At 39.8% G+C, this 18,549-nt stretch overlaps 2 protein-coding genes across 3 annotated transcripts in view; one reads left to right on the plus strand and one right to left on the minus strand.

Annotated features, from left to right (window-relative positions):
- The first annotated feature begins 248 nt into the window (after nucleotides 1–248).
- Nucleotides 249–1,584, plus strand: zar1l (zygote arrest 1-like). Its single transcript, XM_087806863.1, has 4 exons — nucleotides 249–777; nucleotides 832–924; nucleotides 985–1,059; nucleotides 1,126–1,584. Exons 1-4 carry the CDS (start codon nucleotides 271–273, stop codon nucleotides 1,267–1,269), a joined length of 819 nt encoding a protein of 272 aa, XP_087662989.1. The 5' UTR covers nucleotides 249–270; the 3' UTR covers nucleotides 1,270–1,584.
- A 759-nt stretch (nucleotides 1,585–2,343) lies between these two features.
- The window catches only part of fryb (furry homolog b (Drosophila)), a 46,275-nt gene continuing 30,069 nt past the window's right edge, over nucleotides 2,344–18,549 (minus strand). Inside the window, exons 43-66 of one of the 2 annotated variants that reach the window (XM_087806611.1) lie at nucleotides 17,480–17,631; nucleotides 17,186–17,373; nucleotides 17,024–17,118; nucleotides 16,742–16,940; nucleotides 15,376–15,597; nucleotides 15,050–15,248; nucleotides 14,879–14,976; nucleotides 14,644–14,814; nucleotides 14,415–14,555; nucleotides 13,567–13,752; nucleotides 13,336–13,500; nucleotides 13,198–13,272; nucleotides 12,276–12,446; nucleotides 10,869–11,063; nucleotides 9,848–9,985; nucleotides 9,572–9,783; nucleotides 9,288–9,492; nucleotides 8,393–8,542; nucleotides 8,240–8,338; nucleotides 7,372–7,455; nucleotides 7,123–7,140; nucleotides 6,892–7,002; nucleotides 5,559–5,788; nucleotides 2,344–4,749 (exon numbers count right to left, since the gene is read on the minus strand). In XM_087806611.1, the coding sequence (XP_087662737.1) occupies nucleotides 4,491–4,749; nucleotides 5,559–5,788; nucleotides 6,892–7,002; nucleotides 7,123–7,140; nucleotides 7,372–7,455; nucleotides 8,240–8,338; nucleotides 8,393–8,542; nucleotides 9,288–9,492; nucleotides 9,572–9,783; nucleotides 9,848–9,985; nucleotides 10,869–11,063; nucleotides 12,276–12,446; nucleotides 13,198–13,272; nucleotides 13,336–13,500; nucleotides 13,567–13,752; nucleotides 14,415–14,555; nucleotides 14,644–14,814; nucleotides 14,879–14,976; nucleotides 15,050–15,248; nucleotides 15,376–15,597; nucleotides 16,742–16,940; nucleotides 17,024–17,118; nucleotides 17,186–17,373; nucleotides 17,480–17,631 (3,763 nt within the window). In that variant the 3' untranslated portion in view covers nucleotides 2,344–4,490. The remainder of the gene's footprint in view (nucleotides 4,750–5,558; nucleotides 5,789–6,891; nucleotides 7,003–7,122; nucleotides 7,141–7,371; nucleotides 7,456–8,239; nucleotides 8,339–8,392; nucleotides 8,543–9,287; nucleotides 9,493–9,571; nucleotides 9,784–9,847; nucleotides 9,986–10,868; nucleotides 11,064–12,275; nucleotides 12,447–13,197; nucleotides 13,273–13,335; nucleotides 13,501–13,566; nucleotides 13,753–14,414; nucleotides 14,556–14,643; nucleotides 14,815–14,878; nucleotides 14,977–15,049; nucleotides 15,249–15,375; nucleotides 15,598–16,741; nucleotides 16,941–17,023; nucleotides 17,119–17,185; nucleotides 17,374–17,479; nucleotides 17,632–18,549) is intronic. The other variant, XM_087806612.1, reaches the window with a different exon arrangement.

Genomic DNA, 18,549 nt, shown 5'->3' on the forward strand with positions numbered 1-18,549 from the left:
TGTATTACTTTTCACCTCGTCATCTTTCCCGGTACAAATACATAAATACATATGCTGAGTAGACATTCGACTCATATAACGACGAAAGACAGAAACTGACAAGATTTTTAATTTTTAGTTATTAGTATTATTATTATTTAATCTATTAACTTTTATAATGAGAATTCGTTTGCGCTCCTGTTGTCAATTAACTAATTAGTGTTGCGCCTTTTCCCTCGCGCTATAAAAACTAAAAAGACGTGGAGCCTGGACTGGTTTCATGGCCCCAGGATGGAGGGGTTCTTGTTCACCTTCCCACCGTTCTCCAACCCGGCGTGTGCCCCGGTCGCCCCGGGCAGCGGCTGGCGAAAGGGCCGCTTCGTGACCCCGCAGGGGCTCGACTACCTGGAGCTGTGCAAGGCCCTCCTGGCCCCGATCCTGCCCGACCCCCCGCTCAAGAAGGCGGACACCAAAGAGTGCGGCGTGCAGGTCAACGCCAAGGTTCACAAGACCGTCCAGTGTTCGCTCGGACCCAAGACGCTGTTCTGGAAAGACCCGGTGTCTGAGAAGAAGAGTCCGGATCGGATCAAGATGGACGGAACTGCGGGGTCCCCCCTGCGCTTCTTGAGACCGGTGTCCATCTACTCCCCGGTGTTTGACCGCAGGCTCGTCTTCAAGAAGCTGAGGGATGAAGGTGAAGAAGAAGAGGAGGATGAGAAGGATGTTGAAGGGGACTCAAGTCTGGAGGACATGGGTGAAGGAAGTTTCATCTGCTCCCAGAAGTCCACAGACTTCCAGGTGTGTTCACCACGTCACGTGATCTCGTGACCTCGCTGACCCTTGTTGTTGTAGTTCCTCGAGCAGAGGTATGGCTTCTTCCACTGCAAGAAGTGCAACATCCGGTGGGAGAGTGCTTACGTGTGGTGCATCTCAGGAACCAGTAAGGTACGGGGGATCTGGTCCAACACCTGGTCCTTCACCTGAGACTAACCTTCACCTCGACAGGTGTTCTACAAGCAGCTCTGCCGGAAGTGTCAGGTGGGGTTCAACCCCTACAGAGTGGAGTCCATCATCTGCAAGGTAACGTGACAAATTCGCGGAAACGGCGGTTGCTTTCATTGCCTTTTTTTTGTTGTTGTCTCTCAGGGCTGTTCTCAGACCAGCTGCGTCTGCGAGAGGAAGCAGCGACACATCAACATGAAGAGGCCTCACCGTCAGGATCTGTGTTGCCGCTGCAAAGGCACGAGGCTCTCCTGTGACGTCACCTACAGCTTCAAATACATCGTCTGAGATCTTCCCTGCTCTCTAGTCAAGCGCCAGCAGGTGGATGGACTTTCTAAAAGAAAAAAAAAAACAAAAAAAACTGAGGCGGCACTTTTTCCACTTGCTGATTTGACCTGTAAAAAAAAAAAAAAGAATCTAGAGAACAGTCTTGGTGCTGATGCTAACCATGAAACTATTTTTGTATGAAGAAATAAAAGATTGCATCGTGAGTGGAATAGTTGGAATTTTGAAACTTTTCTGGTGGTTTAATCTTGACTAGATCATGTTGGGGGTGTGAGGGGCAAAAATAATGGAGCGAAAAGTATAGAACAAAGCTACAAAAACTTAAATAAGAATTGTATAAAATCTTGTACAAAAGCTCTCTTCTGCATATTTCAATTAATGCTCTAAAAAACAATTGTAAGTTATTTTTATTTGTATAGCCCTTTTCCAGACCACGGTCACAAAGCACTAAAACAATATTAAATAAAGTATATACTTTAAAGGTCAAGATAAAACTGATAACACAACAGGAGTTCCAGAAAATCAAGGAAAAGCCTGAACAAATAAAAACGTCTTAAGATGTTTCTTAAAGGAGTCAGTAGATCCATCAAGCGCAAAGAGAGAGGAAGATCGTTCCAAAGCTTAGGAGCAACAGTCTGGAAGGATTTCTCTCCTCTGGTGCTGAACCGTGTGCGAGGAACCATCAGTAGAATCTGATCCACAGACCTCAGAGCCCGAGCTGGGGTGTAAGGCTGGATCAGTGATGTAGGAGGAGCCTGACTATGAATAGATCTGAAAGTAAGAACCAGAATTTTAAAGTTGATCCTGAAAGAAACTGGAAGCCAGTGAAGAATTTTAAGGATCGGAGAAATGCGAGTTCTTCTACTAGAGCGGGTCAGAATTATCGCTGCAGAGTTCTGAAAGGACAATTCTTTAAACGTCTAGTCGAATAGAGGCTAGCATTGATAAATGACCAGTAATGAGAAATTGTTAGTTTTCTACTTGATCTTGGGCCACATAAATCCAGGCTGCATGTGGACCCTGAGCCACTTTCTTCCCCAGATCTGGTCTAATGTATGAAGACGTAAAATATAAAACCAATGTTGATATGTACTTTACTTCGACACCAACATGTACAGAGCACCAAAACGACTTCACAAAAAATATTTACAAAGTGGAAGAAAAAAAAACAACCGACTACCGTCTTCTAAAAAGCCTTTAAAAATGTGCAATTTCAGGTTTGGCATGCACACGCATCCCACGCACTCCAAGAAAAAAAAACAAAAGGAAATCATACCCGCACGAGCTCAAAGCTCCATTTTTGTACCTCAGACAAACGTATCTTTCAGATAAAATATTTTCTTAATAAATACTCCAAACACCCCATACAGTAGCAGGAGATGCATGCACAGTAGTTTCTGAGACAAACATGAATATAAAACCAGTGATTTAAGTCGAATTATACATAGAAAAAACACATTTGTACAGCAGTGATGGTTTAGCTAGCAGAAGGGTAACAACATATGGTGGGGGGGCAACAAGAGTTGACGCAGGACGACTTCAGTAGTTTTCAACATCAACAAGTGCTGAATGTCAGCTAATGTGCGACTACAGACCTCACACGAACAATGCTACGACAGATGTGCCCAAAACTACCCACCGATTAGTGTTTTTCATGCGCCATGAAAAATGCTACAACTAGCCTTTGAGGAGTTCCACAAGGAAGTATGTCGTGCCATCGGAATATTGAATTGATGATTTCTAATGTTGACATTTTTTCAAAAAGCATTACATTTTTTTATTGAATCGTTCTTTTTAAATAATCGATAGAAGAAATATTTTCAAAATAAGTTTTATTTACACAGAGACTAATTACAATAATTCAAAAGTACATTTTCTAAGTATTTTTTTTTTTTTCTTTTAAAATTCGTATAAATTGTTGGTACAATTTTTAAAACTTTTAGCCAATCACAGTGGCACTATTAAAACAACATTTTTATATTGAACAGCAAAACAAAGTCTATGAATAAATTCAATTATTAAAAGGATTTTTAATTTAAAAAAAAAATGTAATCACTCAAAATGATATTCAGTGCTTAAAAAGAATTTTCATGAAAATAAAAAGTTTCACCATTTGTTAAAGTTATTTTAACTGTTCAATATTCCGATGGCGCGGATTCACTTCCGTAGTTTAACAGCATGACGATCCCACTGATGTTCGAAACGATCAAGAAGACGGAATTTAAAGGTCAATTCCGATAAAATGCTCAGTCTCGACAGGTCCAACTTCAGGGCGAGGAGGGGGGGGGAGGGGCGTCTGTACAGTAGAAATCATTCAACTGGGTCATTGCACAATATCCTGCAAAGGTAGTCCGATAACCTCGTAACAAACTTCTTTCTGTAACATTAAAAAAAATTCTAGTGCAATTGTGAAAACCAGTCCAGACCATTCACTGGGCGTTTCCTAAACGTCTCTGCAGAAGCTGACCAGGTCCTTCTGAAGGAGGCAGCAACAGTGTGTCAAGTTCAGTCAGGGTCTCCGGCTCCAGGCTGAGGCTCAGAAATCTCCAGACGCCTCAGCAGTTCAGCGAAGGATCCTTTACTTCGGCTGCTTTGGATCCATGGATAGGTTTTTTTTTTTTTTTGGTTAAGGTCTCAGGTTTGGACATCAGGCGGTTCAGGGTTCAGGAGCCCCCCGGCTTTCAGGAGGGGCAGGGCGGCGTGTCCCACCTTTCCCAGGTAGTGAGACAGAGGGGCTCCGGCGAGGGGGCAGCAGCACCCCCACGCGGCGGTGGCGGCGGCGGCGGCGTCTCCGGGCGGAGGAGGGGAGGACGGAAGGGGGGATGAGCCGGGATGATGGTGCGGGGAGGGAGGGAAATGTGGCAGATGGCAGCGCGGGGGGGAGATGGGGGAGGTGTCCGATGATGGGAGAAGGGTGGGCTCTGAAGCCACAGTCTGGAGCAGGTTTGTACATCTCTCACTGCGCCGACTCGAACCCCTTCTCGTCGGTTGTCTTGTGTGCGGCGGGGAGTGGTCGCGAGGTCGCGGCGGGTCATGTGACGAGAATATATTGGGGAGATGCTGTAGATGAAGATCTTGAGCTAGAGATGGCGAGGGTTGAGGTGCTGCAGCAGACCGGTGGGGGGTGGTAGCGGCCACGTGTGCGGGTGCTGGGGCTCGTCGGCGTGGCGGGAGGGAGGGCGTGGGGGTGGGAACGGGAGGGAAGGGGGGCTCCTGAGGTCCTGTCAGAGGCTGGTCCCGGAGGCGCTGGAGTCGGGGAGGTAGGTCGTGACCACCCGGTAACCCTGGGCGCGGCGGATCATGTCGCGGATCTCTCCGTTGAGCTCCAGCAGTTTGGAGCAGATGAGGCTGAGGTCCTGGCGGGAGCCCACCAGGGCGATGGTGCCGGTCTGACCCAGGGTCTGGTGGCGGAAGTAGACGTTGAGGAGGGTCTGCACCTCGCTCTCCGAGCTGCCGCCGAACACGCCGTGGGGCCAACGCATCCTGAAGGATCAGACCAAAGTCAGGAGATCGTTTCGCATCTTGGAGCTTCGTCTCAGATCTTGACAGATATTGAACCACAACATCTTTGAAATGTTGCCTTCTTTATTATTATTATTATTTTTTATTGTTTATTGAAATATTTTTATGTTAAAGGATGAATTTGTTTTTATTTAATAATCTAATTCAATCATTTATAAATTAAATAGATGAATTTGTTTTTATTTAATGATCTTATTCAATAATTTATCAATTCTAAATGGAAGTAACTTAATATATTAATTTCTATATTGAAATGCAATTAAATAATTATTTTATTAGAAATAATTGAAGCTCGATCAAGTGGCTCGGTAATCTATTAGTATAGTCTGATGGCACTTTTATACTAACGTTTTTAAATATTAAATTTAAAAGGCTACGAATTAAAAATATTGACTTTAGAACAATTATTTTTGAATGATTAGAATTAGTATATGAAACTCTATCTGTAAAATACAATTTTAAATTTTAAATGTATTATTATTATTAGTTACAATTCAATTATTAAAAAAACACTACCTTTTAATATGGAAAAATGGAATTAAATTACTAAAAAAACAAATTAAATGCTAAGTTTCAGTACAAATCATATAATTTTATATATATTTAGAGAGAGATTATTTAATTAAATTACTAAAAAAAAAACATCAACAATCCAGTGTTTAAAAAATAAAAAAAACATTCAAGCAAAAAGTTTCAACATATAAAACATTCAATCAAACCCCTCAATATTCCGATGTCACTGATAAACTTCCACACAGAACGTCACTCGCCTGCACTCCTGGATGTAGCGGACGGCTTTGGTGAACTCGTGGTTCTTAAGGCACTCCAGGATGGCCTTCACCGCCGCCTCGGACGAGGGGAAGCAGGGCACCACCACGGCGGCCACGGGACTGGCGTGAGCGTGAGCCAGGAGTTTGTGCTCCAGGTCGCTCGCCACGGCCGCCTCGGCCGCCTGCAGGCTGGACTTGAGGTCGGTGAGTTCTCGAGACATGTTGAGCAGCTTCAGGGGAGAAGAGACGGTCGTGGGTTAAACGCTGTTTGTTGCCTCATTTATTTCAAGTAAATCAGAGCGATCAGGGTAATGAGTGAATTTAACATTTTAAATGTTTAAACTTTATTTTTTTTTATTGAAATGTTGTATTTTTTTTAGTAACTGAATTCATTTATTTCTATATTGAAAGTTGAATTTAGGTAAGGTAGAACTTTATTGATCCCTCAGAATAAAATAAGAACAAGAACAAAGAGAAATAAAGAGAAAGAACAAGATGATACAATCTAAAGATAATCTAATATAATTTGTTTTTACTGAATAATTTCACTCAGTATTTAGTATATTTTATGGTTTCATTTGAGTGATTTTCAACACTCATGTTGCCTCAGGGTCAAGATCAACGACGTCCACCACCTTAACCCTGAGACAACAAAAGGGATACTCCAAACATATTTGTTTTGGGGCCCTCAGGGTCACAATGACCCAGATACATTTATTTTTCTTTCCTAATATGAATTAGATTTTTTTTACAGAGAGAGTTCGATATTATAATTACAAAAGACTCAAATTAAATTAAATTAAATTTAGTATTAAACTGTTGGTATAATAGAGCCACCAGACAAAACCAAACGAGTACCGAGCTACTTTCAGCCGATCATGTGATGACGCAAAGGCACATGATCAATATGCTCGGTTGGTTTTGTCTGGTTAAAAAAAATAATTTTATTATATTTTAATTTAAAAAAATATATATTGTATATATTGTGTATTATATATTCAAATATATATTGAATTTAAAAAGGAAGAAAATTAAAAAATATTTTGAAAACGTTTTGAATTAGTCGAATAATAATATTGATATGTTTATGTACATAATATGTTATGTGAAAAATATCATAAATTAAGCAAATATTATATTTGAATAATTCAAATATAAAAATAAAACAATACATTATATTTAAAACATCGTTTGAAATGTTAAATTCGACCCTTTCAATATTCCCATGACACTGATATACTTCTATACACATGGACCGAGTTTATTTTGTGTCATCCCTCAAAAGTTAAGCCGTCTAAGTTGGGTTGTGTGTATCCGAGCGGCGAGGCAGTACCTCGGGGACGGAGCTGACGGCGTGCACCTGGCCGATGAGCGCGCAGTACGACTGGAACAGCAGCAGCAGCTGGAAGTGAAGCTTGTAGAGCCGCTGACAGAGCTCCAGTTGCTGCGACACATCAGACGAGAGACTCAGTCGTGCGTCCGCACGAGCAAACAATCCGACTCGTGTTAATCCAGCGTTATTTCAGAAGGTTAAAAGCAGTGAAGAAATCGAAAGAGAACTTACTGCAAGAGACTCCATTTGCTAGACAGCGAGAGAGAGAGCGTGTTAGGCCGGCAGAGAGAGGCGAGAGGAGGACACACACCGTCAGTGAGGCACATGCACACAACATTTCAGCCGCCGTGAGTCAGTGTGTATCGAAGCACTTGTCAATAAACATGTGTCACCAGAAGCAAAAACTCGCAGAGAGAGAGAGAGCAAACATGTCAAAGTACTCAGACGAACATGGACTCCAGTTTAGAATGTTGATCGTACCTTTTCCTCCGAGTCACCGGGCTGGCAGGTCACCACGCTGTCGCCGGGGCACCTGGGAAATGTGTCTTTGCAGTTTCTAAGCCACTGTAATAAAGTGAAGAACAAAAAAAAAGTTGTCTACTTTGTGGTAAAATGACGCTTCAAAATACATTTCTGACAAACATATATCAGAATCAGAAAACCTTTAGTGTCAGTATTGTAAACAAAACACATGTTGTTGTTTTTTATGTCAATATCAATAAAGAACAAAAAGTAAATAAATTAAACTAAATAACAAGTAATACATTAAGCTGTAAATAAAACAAATTATTAATTAATAAAATCGAAAAATATTAAATATAATATAGAAAATATGGATGGATGGATGGATGGATAGATAGAGGAAATATTTATAATAATAATAATAAAAGAATAATAAAAACAGCTATAATGACAAAACATTATTTTAAGAAAATAAAACTACAAAAACGAAATAGTGACCAATTCAACAATACACAATATTACAGCAACATAGGACAGAAGAACAAATTGAGGTAAATACACAAATCAATATTTGAAAAAAGGCACCAGTTTTCTAGAATAATCCTTTCCTTTTTATTTTAATTGTATTTCTTTTAACCATATATTGGTTCAAAATTAAAGATTAAATTCATGTTAATGATGCGACATATAAAGTTGTTTAAGCTAAGATACAGAAACGATCAATTCCAAAAACTAAAATTGTTACATAGTAAAAAGTATTTGATGAAGGAGGTTGTAATCCCACTTTTTTTTAATATACATCTTGTTTAAACTGAACCACTTAATTATTGGGACCCCATGTGTGACCTCAGTGACCTCAATATAGGTATTTAAATAATGAACGTACCGACACAGCGGCTTCCTCTTTGGTGTTGTACGTGTCTAAATACTCCTGGAGCTCGAGCGCACTGAACTTCATCTTCTCGAGGAGGCCGTACGACATGATCTGAGGAGGACACGCGTCAGAAGATGGTCGTCTATCGTCCTCGTGAAGACTCACCGTGTCTGCGTCGATGTAGATGGTCGGACAATCGGAGCAGGTGGTGAGCATCTGTGACGACCGCAGGAACTTTGACCCGATGCCTCGCAGACCCTCGCCGAGGTAAGTGGCCACGTCGGTGGTGAGGACGCAGAACTTCCCCTGAATGTTCTGAGAAACGAAGATCAATCGTTTATTTTAGATTATCCTCGATTATCAAGATAGGATTATTCTATTATTTGAGAACTGCTTTCGTTTTCTAAATTAGTCTCCTTTTGGTCAGTAAAGGGACATAACGTCATAATTTTCAATAACACTCACAGTAACGGTGACTCGAAATCAACCTGAAGAGCTCCTGTGATGCTTTGCCGCCCAGCCAACCAATCACATATGAAGAAATTAATCATATAACAATACCTTTATTTTAATTTTTCTTCAGTGTTGAGCCATTATTAATATATTTATTTTGCATTAGCCGTAAAAAGGGACATTATTTTGAGGAATAGGTTAACTAAACATTTAAAAATAGGTTTAAGGATTATTTATATTATACTTCATTGAAATAGGAGAGATTATTCTGAATAATTTACGACTGTAGTTTTTCTGTACACGAAGATATATTAGATTGTATTTAATTAATAATCTGAATATTGATACCGGACTATTACAGACCAATTTTTTGTTGGGGAGATATATTTTTTGCCTGATAATTTGGATAAGAAATGCTTATAAATATAAATGAATATATTGTTTATAAACACAACTTTGTTCTCCAAGTGGCCTGGTTAAGTGTCTTTTTGAAAATCCTGAATATACTTTTAATTTACTTAGAAATGCGTAATAAAACGACATTGGACGAAATAAACAACTTGAACTTGTAATAATAATAATCTTCAAATATACTTTGAGAAATTACCTTAAAGAGCGAAGAGAAGACTTGGAAAGTGTAAACAGCGCTGGAGCCGTCCGAGTCGGTCACCAGCTGGTTGACATGGCAACGCCACGCCTCCTCCGCGTCGTCGCACACCGCCGGCTGGAACGCCGCCAGGATGGCGGAAAAGAACGGCGAGGGAGGAGGCGGGAACCCGAGATCTTCCAGATCATCCACGTCGTCCCGTAAGCTGTCGTCACGGACGAGAAACGACTGAATTGAACGACTTTTGTTCGGCGTCACGACTGGAGAAAGGACGGTGGACTCACCTGGGCAGACAGTTCGGGTCGAGGAAGTCCAGGGGAGGTTGAAAGTAGTCCCCGTGTAAGTCCCGACTTAAGAGTTGATCTTGCGGTTGTCCGGCCAACTCCAGCGTGAAGCTCTCTCCGCCGTCCGAGCCGGCAGGAAGCTCGTTGGCGCTCAGAGAAAGCTCGTCGTCCCGCGTGTCCTCGTCCTCGCCGCAGCCTCGCACCTGTGAGTACTGCGGAGACGCTTTCTACTAGTTATCCTGAAGACCTGGAGGATCCTTCTTCTTCCGTTCTTACCAGTAAGCTGCTGTGGTCGTCGTGCATCCCGGCCTGGCCGGGCGTGGTGGCGTTGAGAGACAGAGGGTCGGCCGAGGTGTCGTAGGACGTGGACAGAGAGTCCGTGTGGTTGGTCTCGTCTGATGGAGACGGGTTCGTCTGCACGAGAACATGAACAGAGGTTTGCTATCAATTAATCCAGCATGATATGTGTTAATTATTCCATCTAATAAAAATACTGTTTCGTAACCACCATAAAAAAAATATGTACGTAAAGAAAACTCTTCATTAAACCCCCAAAAACACAATTTAAAACCAGCTGTAGTTAGAGTTTAAAACACGTGCGGTAAGATCATATCAATACACTTAAATACCACGTTTTCCCCACGATACAGTATCTACAACATATAATGTATATAATAATATAATAATATATATAATTTATAAAAATGTATAATATATAATGTATAAAAAATACATTTTCTTATTATTGTTAAAATTCGTTTTAAAGAATATCCATTATAAATTATTATTAAGTATATTCAACAGAACTGTATCAATAATTTAAGTGTTGGATTTCAAATCATTTATATTTTGTTCATAGTTCTAATATGGTTTGTATACAAACTGTGTATAAAATAAAATGTTTTCTTTTTTTTTTTACAGATAACTTCCGGCCACTAGATGGCAGCAGTCGTTACCTCCTCCACAGCTAAAGCAACAATGAACTCCCTGAGATCCTTGTTGACGGCTGAGGACGAGAGGATACAGTCGCCACTGGCAGCCTTTAAAGCTGATGTTTGGACGTAGCAAATGAAAGCAGTTACGACTTCGTCAAGAGTCATGTGGTCCGTAAATTCTATAAATACATATTTTATTAATAAAATACTACAAATATATCCTTGTTCCTACAGTAGTATATTGTATTGTTGTCCCTGTATCGCGAGTCTTCCAATACACAGCCCTATTCGTAACATGAAGTCTCATCCGGTCTCCAATAGAATTCTAAGTGAGTGAGTTTAGCTGCACGTCTGTCACGCACCAGCTGAGAGTGAGACAGGCTCTGGCTCGTCGACGACTCCTCCTCCTCCGAGGACTCCTCCGAGTCGTGGGGATCCTCGTGACCCAGGCTGGGTGTGCTGCCCGAGTGCTGGCTCTCCTCCAGGAGGTCGCCCAGCTCCGTGCTGTCCAGCGACCGCCGCCGCACCCCCCAATTAAAGTTATCCATGGTCTCACCCTGGTGACATGGCGGGCGGAGAACAAAGATGGATTTAACATCAGTGACTTTAAGAAGCAGCAGCTTTAATGTTTCTGCTGCAGGAAGTGCACACAAGATGCCAAGCTACATTCATGCACCACGAGGGTGCTCAAGTGTATTGCACTCACTTCAGAAAACTTCAATTTGAATGAAACTGATAAAAAAATATATGGTTTTGTATTAAAAAATATATAGTTTTCTCTATTTTATTCTATGAAAATGTAATTTTTCCAAAGGAATTGAAGAACCAGACATAATAATAAAATACTGACTCAAAAAAAAAAAAACGTATTTAATTATTGTTTTTGTCTTCTGTTGTTAAATACAAATAAATAAGAAAATAAACCCCCCAAAACAAATGAATAATGATGGGTAATATTTAAGTTTTGATCCAATATTATAAATATACTTTTGTTTCTAGAGCTTAAATGGAGCCCAAAAGTCGCTTGAAAGCATGAAAAAATGTTGCTGAAAATGTTTTGTTTGTTTTTTAGCATATGTAATTTTTGCAAATTAAAAGCCATATTTCTAACATTTTTGGTAAAACTGAGGAAAATTATGCCTTTATCAAAAACCCTTTTTATGTAGAATATTAACATGAGAAAGAATTGCTTTTCACTGGTAAAAACTGACACTTGTACTGTCAAATGCTCAATATGAAAAATACTATACTACTATACTATATATACTATATAGTATATATTTTCTCGAATTTTCTTGAGTTTTAATTTGTTTTATTTAAATCCCAGCAACGCAAAGGACATAAGAATTTTCAAGGGTTTATTATTTTTATCAAGGACAAAGTAAAAATCAGTGTTTTCAGTGAGTGCAATAAGCTTGATGAGTTTAAAGATGATTTGCAAAACAACTTTACATCTATTTTCCCCAAAAAGATCTAGGAGTCGATCATTTGTTCAGAGCGAAGTGAAGCCATTAAACCCATAGAAGTCGCCAGCGACACCACAGCACTGACAAGCTAATGCGCTAAATGTGAGGAAACTTACCTGCAGCTCCTGCGCAGCAAATGGGGGAGAGAGAGAGACACAGAGTTAGACAGAGAGGGAGACAAAGTGAAGGGACAAGGACATACATTCAAAAAACATGTTAATATTAAAGACATTAACGCTCTTCTAGGAGTCAGAGAGAATAATAAAAATATATATTTTTTTATAAATAAGTGTCAAATCTCACCTCGCCGTCTTCAAGCTCCACGTCCAGGAAGTCGAAGTCTCGGAAAACTCTGAACTGCTGCTCGCTGGCCGTGTCGTCCAGCGTGTCCTCGCGGGTCCCGCCTTCTTCCGAGGACACGCCGCTCTCGCGGACCTCCATCATGTCCAGGTCCCCGCAGGACGAGAAGATCACCTGAGGAGACCAGAAGAAGGCTCCGTTGCTTTATGTTTTAAATGTTCATCATTTATGAAAAAGTTATAGTATTTTTCATTTGATCATTTAATTATTTTCTTTATTATTTAATTAAATACTTTACTATATATATGTTTGAATATCTGAATAAGACAATTTTAATAGTTTCAAAAATAACGATATATATATATATATATTTATATATATATATATATATATATATATATATATATATAAGTATATATATGTTTGAATATTTGAATAAGACAATTTTAATAGTTTCAAAAATAACGATATATATATATATATATATATATATATATATATATATATATATATATATATAAAATATATATATACAAAAAAAAGAAAACCAACATTCGAAATTTGTTTCCTTTTATGACAATATAAAAATGTGAAGTATTGTCCGGTGAAACTATTATACCTTAATTAAACATTTTTATATTTGAATTAAAAAATGCTATGAATGAAAAAAATATGACATTTAGAAAATATATTTTTTCAAATATTTGAATATCAAACTCTAAAGAAATTATTTAAATTATTTAAAAACAACATATACAAATTACTGAATACAATTTAATAAAAAAATTAAAAAAATCTTTAAATATAAACATTATTGAATACTATTATATAGATATATATTTTTAAAATTCAACCATACAATATTCTGATGGCGCTAAAATACTTTACCATGATATCAGACACATAAAGATGTACAGTGACTCACAGATGGATTCTTGGTGAGTCCGACTTCTTGTCCACACAGAGACAAAACGTTCACCAGCTTTTCTCTTGTTCTTTTCTGCAGGCAAATACAATGATCAGTCACCAGCCTGTGGACGGAGACAGGAAGCTGGATCTCTACCTGAGACGACTGAGGCCGTCTCCAGCTAACAGGAACCAGGATGGTGTTGGAGTTCGATCCGGAGGAGGTGGAGGAGGTGCTGCGTGTCACCGCCATAGCTCTGGCTTTCCCTTCCCTCACCCCGGATCCCTGGAGTTCATCAAACCTTCGCCCGATCACTGGCGTCTGTGTCACACAAATCACCAGGTAAACGTGAGAAACAGAAGATGGAGATTTTTTTTTAATTCTTACCTCAGATATGTCAAAAGTGAAATCGAGCGTTTTCCCAGGAAGAGCCTTGGAGGATCCGTCCCACACCCTGCTGACCTCCAGGTTGGAGAGGTCGCCCTGCGAGTGGCCGTAGACTGGGTGGACCAGGCTGGCCGAGCGCGACACCACCAGCTTCAGGATGTTTAAGGCATCTTTCCAGTGGATGGTCTGCGGAATATCACATGGAAGTTAAAAGGCTAAAAGAAAACACTTGTGTAGATGCTAGAGATGTGTAAGTGGAAGAATCAGCCAATACCATATGTATCACGATACTGAGGTAACGATACATTGGTTATATTGCAATACTGTAGAAACAAGGATACATTTGTAGTATTGTCGAGTACTTGACTTAGGTGTTGCAAAAATTACAATACAAACTCTTGACAAATTCATAACTGCTTAAATTTGTTTTGAAACCAAAATATTTCCAAATATCATCTTAACCCTTGTGTTATCTCAAGGTCAAGGTGACCCAAAGGCCTGAAAACATGTGTTGGTGGTATCCCTTGTTGCCTCTGGGTCAAGGTGAATTGTGTTTTTGGGCCTCGACCCAGAGATAAGACAAGGTTTAAAAAGCTGCTGTAGTCGAATGTATCCTCTCGTCCTTAGTCTTTAACGAGATCTTGCAGGATTTCATTGTAGCTCTTTCAACTTTAAACTCTGGAGGATGAACAACATCGAGTGGCCGGAAATTCAGTTGCAACACAAAAATGAACGAACGCCATGAATATTTGGATGTTCGTAATCGTAAATAAAAAAATAAAAAAGGAAATACTCCAGTGTTTTAGTGTATTTATATTTTCTTAAACTAGATGCAGTAAAAAAAGTACCTGGACAAACTTCTCGATGGTCTTCGTGACATCAGCGTTGAACTGTTTGACTTGGACGGCGGTCAGGTCCATGTGGCTGAGCAGACAGTAGATAATCTGTAGGAGTGACTGTTGCATGCTGGGTAGGCCTTTGTCAAGCAACTACAGGATAAAAAAAATATATATATATCGAATGATGATTCAAGTCACGATTCAAACCTTGTTTTTAGCAACAAAACAAACCCTCTACCTCGGCCATGTAGGTCACCATGTTGAGGGTGATGTCCGAGAAGGCTTCGTGAAGGTAGCGACACACGACGCTGACCCAGGAGAACGGGTCCCGGGTGTAGGAGCGGGTCTTGTAGAGAGTCATGACGTGAGCTAGATGACTCAGCTTCGTGTGTTTCTCCACCAGACACACCTGACGGGAGACAGAAGATCCCGGATGTTAAACGGCTCCATGATCAAGGAGACCCGAGTCGTACCTGCGCGATCCTCTCGGCGCTCTCTTTACAGAACTGATTGGGGTGACCGAAGTGCTGCACCAGGTGAGGCAGCAGACACAGAACGTTCAGGGGGAATCCTGCACGGAGGAGATGACACCTGAAGCGACGATCCCTGACGACATCATCACTCATGCCAGTGACATCACTCACCGATAGACTGTGAGCTGTCCACGACTGGGACTCTGGAGACGGGCGTGAGCTGGCAGAAGAGCTGCAGGGTGAGGTCAGAGGTCGCCTGGGAGGTAAAGCCTTTTAACAGAAGCTGCTGAATCCCGGAGAATCCGCTCCACCTCAGCTGCGCTTGCAGCTTCTCCAGACGCTCGCGGTTCTCTGCTCGGTCTAGGGGAACCTGAGATTCAGAAGTCAAAATGATCTGGTTAATCTAGACCCAAGGTGGAGCCTGGGGGGCACATGCAGCCCTTTGAGAATACAACTACTAAATTATTTACACATGAAAAGATCCAACTTTTATTTACCTTCGACAAGAGTTTGTGAACGAGGCGAAGGGACATTTGATACTCGAACTCGAAGTCTGACTCCATGAGCGAAACTGCCACCCAGAAGACGGTCGCCAGGATGGATGACGGGTGTGACACGTGAGCCGGATCCGATAAGACGCTGGGATCAATCCGGTTCGTGGATGAAGTGCACGACCCCAGAATTCTGCCGGACCTGGCGAGACCGTGACTGTTGCAAGCCTGTGATTAGAAACCACATTAGAACAATATTATTACAACCTAGTTATATTTATAATACACTCATTTAAACAGATTTTTGCCCTACATTTATTTCATATAAAATCGGATTTATTTTTCTAAAATGTAATCTGTATTAGGGCCACTTACAAGCCGTATAAAATATGTTTATTATAAGATCAAACTTGCATAAATGACATTTATTTCGAGGTTAAAATCATAAAGATTATGTTCATTACGAGATTAGAGATGTACAGTATATATTATGATTATTACGATTGTATATATCTTATTTATTCTGGGATTTAATTAAAATATATTATATTTATTGCGAGATAAGAGTTGTAAGTATTATGTTTATTGCATGTTTAAAGTCATATATATTAAGTTTGACACAAGATTAAAGTCATATATTTTATTACGTGTATTATCAAACTTGTTATATATAAATGTTTATTACGGGTTTAAAGTCATAAAATATTAGTTTACTATGAGATTAAAGTCGTTTGTATTATTTTAATTAGGAAAATAAAGCAATTTACTTTACACTTACACAAGATTAGAGTCCTAAATGTAATGCTTAATAATGCAAGATTAAAGTCGTATATTCCCAATTTTCAAGAATATGAGTTGTATATATAACATTTATTAGGTGTTTAAAGTCATATTATTATGTTTATAATGAAATTAAATTAATTTATATTAAGATTATTACAAGAATCAAGTTGTATATATTACATTAATTACAAGATTAAAGTTGTATTTATCATGTTTATTTTCAGATTTAAATCGTAATTTTTAAGTTTATCACAAGATCAAAGTTGCATATAATACGTCAGGAGGAACAAGTCTTATTGATAGTGATCGTTTATTACAGGATTGAAATTGTATATGTTTCACTTATTACAAGTTTAAAGTTGTACATATTACATACTATCCTGAGTTTATATACGACTTTAATGTTGTGATGTTAAAAAACTTTGGGCGGCCCTAATACTGCTCGTAGTTCCTTGCCAAAAAACCTTTTTAACGTTTTTTTGTTATTTAGATAGACTTTATTAATCCCTCTGAGATCAACTACGGAAAATGAGATAATGACAGAACCGCAGGTCGAGGACTGTGTAATCAGATGTTTTGATATTCTTGCCTGTATACGATCCAGTGTTGCACTGCGAGGAGGATCACATGACTGATAGCCGCACTCGCCAAACTTTTTAGGGACAGAGTAAGAGCGCTGGTGGCGTTGAGACGAGAGGCCCATGAATCCCGGACCAGGGAAGTTCAGCTGTCCTGTGCTCTTCCTGTTCATCAGCTTGTCACTCATGACAAAGTCAGGAGACGACGTCCTGTCAATCAGAGACAATCGTAAAAAAAAAAAAGAAAAAAAAAAGTGCTGTTGTGGGATCGATTTCCAACCAAGTCAACACACCTTGTTAGCGCCGCCATGAGGTCACTGTTCTTAAGACACTCTGCAAGGTTAACCACCACAGACTCCAGCGTCAGCAGCACCTCCATCACATATCCCTGGAAACCCATTAGTCAGCCATTAAAAAAAAGCACTGAGCAACTCCTGTGTTCGACTTCTTCATACCTGCACTTCGTCTCCATGTTCCCCGACCACCTCGACCAGGCGGGAAACCAGATCGGCGACGGCGTGGTTGTTGATTGGTTGTTTGAGGGCTCTAAAGATCTGGAACGAGCGACCGGCGTAGTGTCGGGAAGAGCTGCACAGAGCCGTCTGCAGAGCCACGTCGCTCAGCTGCTGCTCCAGGTGAAAGTCTTTGTGAGGAAACCAGGCATGATTAATGGATGGACGCACACAAGATGGTATGATTTTCACTTAGTTCTTAAGAGGCTTTAAAATCCATGACTTTGTGATCATTACCTGATTTGGACTCTTTGAAGACTGAGACCACATGGCGCAGGAAGTTGGAGAGCTGGTCTGTACTTTTGGAGTTGGGGTTCTTGGGCGTGATGTCCTCGTGCACCCACAGTGGCCCGAGCGCTCTGAGTAATAATAACACAGTACTCCAGGCACTGCATACCCACCACCAGTATCACCACACACACGTTACTTTAGCACTTAAACATGACGCTACTCGAACTTCACCAGACCGTTGATTCTTTTACGTTCATCGCCATCATTTTTATTATATTCCTCATCCGGGTAATCATCATCATCTTCCTCATCTTCCTCCTCATCATCATCACCATCTTCCTATTCCTCATAATTATCCTCATCTTCATCTTTATCATAATTTTCCTCCTCCTCATGATCATCATCATCTTCCTCATCCCTTTTATCATCAGCATCCTTATCATCATCCATTTTATTATCCTCAACCTCATCATCATCTTCCTCATCTTCTTCATCCCCCATCATCCTAATCATCATCATCTTCATGATCCTCAACTTCATTAATCTCCTCATCGTTTTCATTATCATTATCATCATTACCCTAATGATCATCTTTATCATCCTCTTTATAACCATGATCATTTCCACGATCATCATCATCTTCTTTATCACACTAATTATCATCATAATCATCCCCACCACCATCATCATCATCATTAACATTATCCTCATCATCATCATCTTTATCACCATAACTATTATCATAATCATCCCCACCACCATCATCATTAACATTATTCTCATTATCATCATAATTGTCCTTACTATCCTCATCATCATATTCTTTTTTACCATTATTATCATCATCATCATCATCATTAACATTACCCTTATCATCATCTTCTTTATCACCATAATTATCATCATAATCATCATTAACATTATCCTCATCATCATCCTAATCATCACCATTATCATCATCATCATCATTAACATTACCCTTTTCATCATCTTATTTATCACCATAATTATCATCATTAACATTATCCTCATTATCATCCTAATCATCACCATTATCATCATCATCATAATTAACA

Source organism: Callionymus lyra, chromosome 14, assembly GCF_982586985.1.
Source record: "Callionymus lyra chromosome 14, fCalLyr1.hap1.1, whole genome shotgun sequence".
Lineage (NCBI taxonomy): Eukaryota > Metazoa > Chordata > Actinopteri > Syngnathiformes > Callionymidae > Callionymus > Callionymus lyra.

Excerpts from the sequence above, each read along its gene's own strand:
- zar1l (XM_087806863.1), top strand. The coding sequence starts at position 271 with ATGGAGGGGTTCTTGTTCACCTTCCCACCGTTCTCCAACCCGGCGTGT. Across the intron at positions 925-984 it reads GCATCTCAGGAACCAGTAAG|GTGTTCTACAAGCAGCTCTG; the intron begins GTACGGGGGATC and ends TCACCTCGACAG. Across the intron at positions 1,060-1,125 it reads TGGAGTCCATCATCTGCAAG|GGCTGTTCTCAGACCAGCTG; the intron begins GTAACGTGACAA and ends GTTGTCTCTCAG.